The sequence below is a fragment of the Berghia stephanieae genome, chromosome 13 (genome assembly GCF_034508935.2).
Source record: "Berghia stephanieae isolate SIO BIC M18660-M18661 chromosome 13, UCSD_Bste_1.3, whole genome shotgun sequence".
Taxonomy (NCBI): Eukaryota; Metazoa; Mollusca; class Gastropoda; order Nudibranchia; family Aeolidiidae; genus Berghia; species Berghia stephanieae.
The window spans coordinates 41408376-41417940 of record NC_088372.1 but is presented as its reverse complement, the minus strand read 5'-3'; the positions used below and the strand labels follow the sequence as shown (position 1 = coordinate 41417940).

The 9565-nt window shown below is 33.8% G+C and overlaps 1 protein-coding gene across 1 annotated transcript in view; it reads right to left on the bottom strand.

The window, feature by feature from the left end:
• LOC144958860 (neuronal acetylcholine receptor subunit alpha-7-like) overlaps positions 1-5514 on the bottom strand; it is a gene marked incomplete at its 3' end in the record, with an annotated part of 28909 nt that extends 23395 nt beyond the window's left edge. The window contains 2 exon segments of the mRNA XM_078891113.1: positions 1447-1536; positions 5347-5514. Of these exon segments, the coding sequence (XP_078747239.1) occupies positions 1447-1483 (37 nt within the window).
• Positions 5515-9565: the final 4051 nt, after the last annotated feature.

Genomic DNA, 9565 nt, shown 5'->3' with positions numbered 1-9565 from the left:
CAAACGATTAAATCTGTGGTAGAGAGGACAGCGTGGCCCAGCGGTAGGGTCTTTGCTTCGTACCCGAAAGGTACCGAGTTCGACCACCCGCCGCTGCGCTGTGTGGCCTTGAGCAAGTCACCTCGCTCTAGCTCAATTTGCAGCGCTGCACTGCGGCTGACGCCTGGGTTATTCTAGTCTTCCCCTGGAATAGATCCTAGCGACAAATTCCCCCTATGGGATGAATAAAGGGATTTTTATTTTATTTTAATTTAAAAAGTAACCCTGGCGTCGTATCCACTGGGTTACACGAATCTTTGACTGTTCTTTTCATTCTACAGAAACCAGGACCAGATCCAGGTCAACGGTTCTTCTATGTTTTAATGACCACTTTATTCTCCAACCTTCTCTAGAAATGTACCTAATACACCCCTAATGCTGCTATGTGGTCATCTGGTATGACACTCGCCTTCGGATCTAAAGGTCCTGAGTTCAAGTCCCACTCTGAGCGGCGCGTAGTTGAGTCCCTTGAAAAGTCTCCTTACTAACATTCTCTCACCGTACTCAGATGTAAATTGAGTACCTGGCCGTCAACAGCTTTTTCTCTGTCGGAAAACATTTAGTTGTTCTATCACTAAAACGGCGCCATGTCTCGTCGGGTAATCGGTGGAGCTGTCAACTTGAAATTGGTAAAATTCGTGGTTTCCAAGGGGGAAAATGATCATTCACTATAAATAGCTTTACAAATTCAATAAGTTGCCATCACCATTATGATTCACAAATGCTTCAAAGTCCTGAACAATAGGATCTAAGGAACTACAACAAGATTTATTGAGTCAAAGACACGAATACAGCTCTGTAGCCGGAGCCAAAAATTGGTAATTTTACGATCTTTTCGTAGAACTTGGCAGGTTTGTATCAGTCAAAACTCTCCCACTACGAATATTCCGATTTCATAAAGCTTTGGTTTTTATGTATTTTGTTTTTATTTATTTTTTTGTGTGTGTGTGTGTTAGTGTGTGTGTGTTAGTACGATTAATCTGACGGGTTTATGACAAAGAAATAAAGAAGAAAATTCCATTTATTTATCCCAAAGGGGAACTTTGTCTCTGGGGTCTATTCCAAGGGAAGACTGGAATACCCCAGGCCTCACCCGCAGTGCAGCGCCACAAATTGAGCAAGGGCTAAGTGACTTGCTCAAGACCTCGCAGCGCAGCGGCGGGTAATTGAACTCGGTACCGTTCGGGTACGAAGAAAAGGCTGTACCGCTGAGCCGCACTGCCCCTATATGGTGAGTATTTACTGATTTGGCGGGTAGAATTGGTGAGTATTCTATAGATTAGGCCAGCATATTATCTGGTGAGCATTTTTCCGCTCTAGCGAACAGAAATTGTGGGTGATTCAAGTATCAGGCGGCAGAGCTGGTGAGTATTTGGACATATGATACTTTTGATCATGAATACTTACCCAGAGCCACCAGGCCTATCCACACTGCTAGGGCCATTCTCCCCTTTAGGATGATGGAATTTTGGTGTATATCACGTGATCGAGTTGTGGCTGGGGATTGGATGAAATATAGAGATGGATGCTAGAGTCACGGTATTGCTATTTGAAAGTAGTGTCACGTGATATGTTTATGTACGTTGAATGATTATAAATAAGGGAATAAATCTTTAAAAATAAGTAAAGTGGTAAATAAATGATTTATGAATTTGAAAGAATGAAAAAACAAATGAATATATTATAAATTGGTGAGTTAAATAAAAGTCAAAAAAATTAAAAAAGAATAGATGAATTACTAGATAAATAAATAAACAAATAAATAAATAAATAAATAAATAAATAAATAAATAAATAAATAAATAAATAAATAAATAAATAGATAAAAAAAGAACATAATAAAACAAAATCAAATAATTAAATAAATTTTTATTGATGAAAAATATATTCCAAATAGACTAAGTCCATTCACAAGTAAGAAAACAAGCAATGAAATAAATAACTAAATATTTACCAAACGTTTACTTTATCCCAGCCCTGATCTCGGAAAACCCTTTCAATTCTTAGTAAACACGTAATCGTTGAACGATGCTTCGAACCCGTGCTATAAAATATTTTGTAGAATATTTTCGCTGATTTATTGGCTTGAATCAACTGTGAAAAGACAGCTGATTGGTCGATAAAAATAACCTTTTGGTGCTATGAATACGTTCTGTAATCGAAGCAAACCGCCGAGGAGCTACCCTCTCACGACCAGCGGAATTGTCGTATCAGTAAGGTCGTGGGTTCGAGTCCCCATCGTTTGTTATTCTCTATTGTCTTCTGGCACTCTACTAACTCACTTCATGTTTTGTTATCATTAACACAAGTGCCTTCTCCACTCACTTTCTGTGTCAACCAATTAAAATGGCCCTCTAGTTGTAAATTGATACCAAACATGACACGGGCTATCAAATCTCGGCTCTGGCGCTTTTTGGACAATCTTCGCTTATTTTTACTTGGTACAAATTTGAAGAAAAAATATTTTCTGGCTAAATCTTTTTCATTTAAAGAATTATGGGTTGTCAATTTTGGACGCTTATTATATTGTTGCCTATTTTTCACATCGTTTTCAAAGCGACAAGTCCTTTCAATTTCCATCTCGAGATTATAAATTACATCTGGAGTTTAACAAAAGCAACGGCATTTGATAATAGGATAATTATTAAGGAATTTTATAATCGCTTCATTGAACTGACAGGGGGGGGGGGGGGGGGAATACGACATAACCAATTCAAATAAAGTGCGAATCAGAAAAACAAACACCAAAAGCTTTCATTGCGTGGATAAACAGGCCACGCCCACCACATGAATGATAAACCGTCACCTCAAGACTTCCATAAAATGGTATGTTGATATTGAGCGTAAGCTTTTATATAGAGCATTATCCACTTAATGTGCTCAAATTGCTTTACAAAGGGCCCCTGACCAACAGCAACACGTAACATGTAGAACAAGACATGACGCCTGTTAGGCGATATTTTCTGACAGACACAATGCTGTAAACGGCCAGGTACTCATTTTACACCTGAAGAGGGTGAGAGAATGTGAGTAAAGAGCTTTTTCCTAGGACTCAATCATGCGCCGAGCGAGGCTTGAACCAAAGACCTTCCGATCCGAAAGCGAGTGTCATACCACAAGATCACATAGCCTTACTAATAATATATTATATTAACATTATAATAATGTGTCCAGTCACCTTGAGACGTTGATAAAGTGGTCTGTTATAGTTATAGGCTTCTTTGGATTCGGGTTTAGAGTTTTCGATTTAAATTTATAAATTCGATATACTTTAATTGACGTGATCGAGGTGTACATATTTGCAGGTGTGATTACCCATTTCATTATGGGCTGATTGTTGTAATGGAAATAATGACGCAAAATATTGTCCATTACAACAATGTTACACTAGGCCCATAATTGCGTTCGGATGTCAGACCTGAAAATATGTACACGTCAGACGTGAACCTATTTGTAGGTCGGATAACCGGACGCAATTACCTATGGCCTCGTTTTGACATTGTTGTAATGAACAATACTTTGCGTTGGTTTGAGAGTATTTCCATGTCAACAATGAGACCATGACAATTTGGGTTGTCAGACCTGTAAATAAGTAGACGTCGATTTTAATCAATCGTGTAACAACATTTTTTTTCAGGCCAAAGTAAAAGATTTGTTTAAAAGGCCAGAAGACTCGTCCTTCAAATACCCATCGATGATAAATGACCCTCATCTGGGCAAAACCTCTCAAACCTGTAACGTCCTTGAAGTATTCTGTGAAGTCCCAGGTTTGACAGTTTTTAACTTGAGCTTTTATATAGCGCAATATCCACTAAAACTGCTCAAATCGCTTTACGATGAATCTTTGATCAACAGCAATATGTAAAATGTAGAACGAGACATGACGCCTGTTAGGCGATATTACAATTTTTTTTCGACAAGGACAACGCTGTTGACGGCCAGGTAGTCATTTTACACCCGAGTACGGTGAGAGAATGTGAGTAAAGAGGCTTTTCCAAGAGCTCAACCATGCGCTGAGCGAGGCTCAAACCCAGTACCTTCCGATCCGAAAGCGAGTGTCATAGCACATGACCACACAGCCTACATTGACGAGATTGGGCGGATTGAAATCCTTCGATGTTTGAAGGACGAGTTTTCTGGGCAAAATTGGAAAAATGTGTTTGTTCAGAGTACGGCGGTGTGTGTGTGTGTGTGTGTATGTGTGTGTATGTGTGTGTATGTGTGTGTATGTGTGTGTGTGTTTGTGTATATATTGTGTGTGTATGTATTATATAGCCTTATTTATAATTCATGTGGTCAATATTGAAGACAAAGGGGTGGCAATTTGCCTCGCTAGATGGACACTGGCCAGTCCCAGAATAACGATTGTATTGTACGCTCACGAGGTGTCAATCAGTCTTTTGGTGGTGAGCACTTACAGCTACTCATTACAGGCTTTTGGCAAAGGGATAGTTTTGTCTACACATTTCTCAACGAGTGTCCATCCCCTCCCTCCCTCTCTCTCTCTCTCTCTCTCTCTCTCTCTCTCTCTCTCTCTCTCTCTCTCTCTCCAATCGCCTTCCAAACGTTTTTCTTTTACAAAATACGTAAAATTAAGTAAGATAAAGATAAAAACAGAATTTAAAAATAGATAGTATCTATGCTTTGTGGAGTTCTTTTTTTGTTTGGAGACGTATCTAAGTATATTTGCATGAATAACATAAGACAGGCAGACGATGGTACTCTGATGGTTTACGTACGCTCCAGAAAACGTGAACAAAATGTTTAGATATAGATACTGGTGATACAACAATTACAGCCCATAGTAATTTGGGTTATCAGACCTACAAATAAGTACACGTTAGGTTTTGCTTTTTCATTTTTTCATTACTTCCAGAAAAACCGATAAAATGAAAAATTGTAAAATAGATTTATCAAAATAGCTTGTAATTTGTAATTAAGTTGTTTGTCGAAGGCGACCTATGGAAATAGCCTTATATTATTATTATTATTATTATTATTATTATTATTATTATTATTATTATTATTATTATTATTATTATTATTATTATTATTATTATTATTATTATTATTATTATCATTATTATTATTATTATTATCATTATTATTATTATTATTATTATTATTATTATTATTATTATTATTATTATTATTATCATTATTATTATTATTATTATTATTATTATTATTATTATTATTATTATTATTATTATTATTATTACCATCATAACGATTATTATCATTATCATCATCATCATTATCATTATCATTCACCACGTCTATGATAAGAAACGTTCCAATACTTACACAAACCTCCCTGACGAAGACAACCTTCCAACCGAAATCTCCCTGACTCCAAACGACGAGACTAAAACTCACAGATAAACCAAACAAGCCGTACGTTCATTGCATTGCAATTGTCAACATTGTCAAAATCCCACGATAGAAACAAACACGTTACGCCCCAGCAACCTTGGAGAAATCGTGTTTTGGTTCTGGTTCACATTGAACCAACGATTGCCGTGAGACGTGAAAAGACTTCGATTATAGGTTGTGATTGGATATAGTGATATAGTGATATCACTCTATACCTAAAATAAAAAATCAAGAGAAAGAATTATGCGACAGATTTATTACGTTCTATGGAGAAAATGAAAAATGGATCCTCCCCAGGGCCAGATGGAATTCCAGTAGAATTTTACAAAGTTTTTTGGGATGAGATCAAAACGGCGATGTTCAACTGTTTTGAGTTTAGTATTTTTAAATTTATGCTTAGTTACAGTCAAAGGAGGGGGGGAGGGTAATAGCGTTAATACCGAAAAATCAATTTATCGATAGGGAAGATTTAGGGAATTGGAGGCCTATAACATTAACAAATGTTGATTATAAAATACTGGCAAAAACCTTGGCAAACAGACTTAAAACGGTTATAAGTAATATAATTAGTAAGGACCAAAAAGGATTTATTCGTGGAAGAAACATTGCAGAAATGTTGAGGGAAATTGATGATTTAATAGAATATGAAAAAGAAATATATTTATCCTAGTTAACGTTATCAATTGATTATAAAAAGGCTTTCGACATTATATCAACAACATTTCTATTAAAAACTTTTGATTACTTTGGTTTCGGAAATCATTTCAAAGGTTGTATTATCTCCATTCTCAATAATAGGAACGTTTGTGTTAAAAATGGGGGATATATGTCGGGGGATTTTGATATGAAAAGAGGCGTTAGACAAGGTTGTCCAATATCTCCTTTAACTTTTATTCTAAAAGATCAAAAAGACTTAAAACATGTGTTACAGAAAATTAATGAGTTTTCGATATTCTCTGGGCTTACTTTGAATAAGAGTAAATCTAAAATTATGCAACTGAACAAAAATCAAATCCTTAGGAAAGATTCATTGTTCAACATTCCAATTGTTGATGATCTAAAAATTTTAGGAGTAATATTCAGTTTCAAAATGACAGATACGGAAAATAAAAATAATTCGATTCATAAAATTGAAAGCATAAAGAAAATGCTAAAGTTATGGGAAAAAAGGGACCTTTCTTTGATAGGAAAAATAAACATAATCAAAACCTTTGGTATTTCTATGTTAATCTATATCATGCAGAGTATTTCAATCCCGTTGACTGTATTAGAGGAAATAAATAGATTGTTCTTTAAATGTTTGTGGCAAAAGAAAACATCAAATAGGAGAGCTTTTGAGAAAGTAAAAAGAAAGACTATGTGTAACGATAGAAGTAATGGAGGCCTGAACATGATTGACATAATTTCTTTACAAAAATCATTCTGATTAATTGGGGAAAAAAGTTTTATTCAGATGAAAGTTGCGATTAGAAAGTTGTATCTAATTACTTTTTTAGACGCATTGGGGGAAAAAAGCATTGGAAGCAAATATAAACAGTGCGCAATTCAAAGGGTTAAAATTGGTGAAAAACATATTTTGGAAAAATGTTCTTAACTTTCCTCATGAAGATCAAAGTATGGAAATTCACCCAGATGAACCAATGTTTAACAAAAATAAAATTCAATTCAAAATTAAAGTACTGTTTTCAACTAATCTAATCGCAAAAAGTGTTTTACGTTAAGCAAATCTACATCAATTCAAGACGTATCGTGTCAATTGGGGAATTCAAAGATATATATGGGAATTATAATGGAATAGATCTTGATTTTTGTGTAGTCAAAAGCGCATTATCACGCCTAAAAGTTTCAAAATCAGAAGATTTAATAAAATTTGAAAAAAAAGAATATTATTCAAAATCTTTCCAGAAAAGAGTTATACCAAAATGTTAGAGGAGAAGGATCAATAGAACATGTTAAGGCCTTTTGGGGGAAAAAAGTGTAGAGTTACAAGCAAAACATTGGATTTTACCTTATGTTTGTACAAAAGAATCAATATTAAGGATTTTACAATGGAAGATTATGCATAATATTTACCCTACCAATATATTGCTTCATAAATTGAAAGTTGCAAGTTCAAATTAATGTCAATATTGTGATGAAATAGACGATTCTGGGCATTTCTTTTTTTATTGTAAATCAGTAAAATCTGTATGGCGGGAGATAGAAAGCATAATTAATAGTAAGATAGGTAAACAAATACATATAGATTTGCAAAAAGTAATGGTGAGATTGATTGATTATCCCGGAATCAATGAATCGGATCGTATGTGGATAAACCATTTGATTCTCGTTGGAAAAATGGTTATCTCTAAAATCAACCCAAAAATTATCCATTAGCGATATTACGAACCGGTATGAGGATCAGAAAATTGATATAAAATAAAATAAAATACAATAAAATAAAATATTATTATTGTTATTATTACTGTTTTTGTAGTTGTTATTATGGTTGTTGTAGTTATTGTGGTTGTTATTATTATTAGATATTATGGTTCCTGATTTTGCTAACGTGGCTGTTATAATAATTTTTAGTGCTTTTATCACTAATTTTATATGCTCTATCATTATTATTATATCTATTGTTGATGTTGTTATTATTACTGTTGGTGGTGTTTTTATTATTATTGTTGTTAGTGTTGTTGTTATTAGAGTTATTGTTGTTATTATTGCTATTATTGTTATTATTATTACTATAATTAATTACTTGGACCTGTGTTTCTGAAGGTGGGTATATTGATTATACAATTTGTATACACATAGTTATGAAAAAATTATCAGTTACATTAAAGCAATAAACCAATATTATCTTATTAAAAACAAAAACAAAACAAAACAAAACAAAACAAAATTAAAGAAATAAAAAAACCTGTGATGAACATGGAGACGTTATATCCGATATTACAATGTCGTTCAATTTGTTGGCATCCACTTCTATAATAATAAAAAAAAAAAAGAAAAAAAAAGTAAAGACATCACAAATATATGTGAATGCACAACTAGATACATTTATCTATATGCACAATCGACAGGCGGAATCGGATTCAACGACCTTTTTTAAACAAAAAAATTATTATTATTATTATTATTATTATTATTATTATTATTATTATTATTATTGTTATTATTATTATTATTATTATTGTTATTATTATTATTATTATTATTATTATTATTATTATTATTATTATTATTATTATTATTATTATTATTATTATTATTATTATTATTATTATTATTATTATTAGTCTTTTTATTATTATCATTAGCATTATAACTACTAAGAGTCTCATCATTTTATTATATAATGCCAATGAGATTATTATCAATGAGGAGTTTTATGACCCATGCGAACACCTGTTGATTGTCGTATTTAAAAGACGGAGATAATTCTAAATTGACAAAATGACGACAAACATTGGGTGTCTCCCATTCCTGAGGTTAAAAGACAGAGATAATTCTAAATTGACAAAGTGACGACAAACATTGGGTGTCTCCCATTCCTGAGGTTAAAAGACGGAGATAATTCTAAATTGACAAAATGACGACAAACATTGGGTGTCTCCCATTCCTGAGGTTAAAAGACGAGGATAATTCTAAATTGACAAAATGACGACAAACATTGGGTGTCTCCCATTCCTGAGGTTAAAAGACGGAGATAATTCTAAATTGACAAAGTGACGACAAACATTGGGTGTCTCCCATTCCTGAGGTTAAAAGACGAGGATAATTCTAAATTGACAAAGTGACGACAAACATTGGGTGTCTCCCATTCCTGAGGTTAAAAGACGGAGATAATTCTAAATTGACAAAATGACGACAAACATTGGGTGTCTCCCATTCCTGAGGTTAAAACACGGAGATAATTCTAAATTGACAAAATGACGACAAACATTGGGTGTCTCCCATTCCTGAGGTTAAAACACGGAGATAATTCTAAATTGACAAAATGACGACAAACATTGGGTGTCTCCCATTCCTGAGGTTAAAACACGGAGATAATTCTAAATTGACAAAGTGACGAAAAACATTGGGTGTCTCCCATTCCTGAGGTTAAAAGACGGAGATAATTCTAAATTGACAAAATGACGACAAACATTGGGTGTCTCCCATT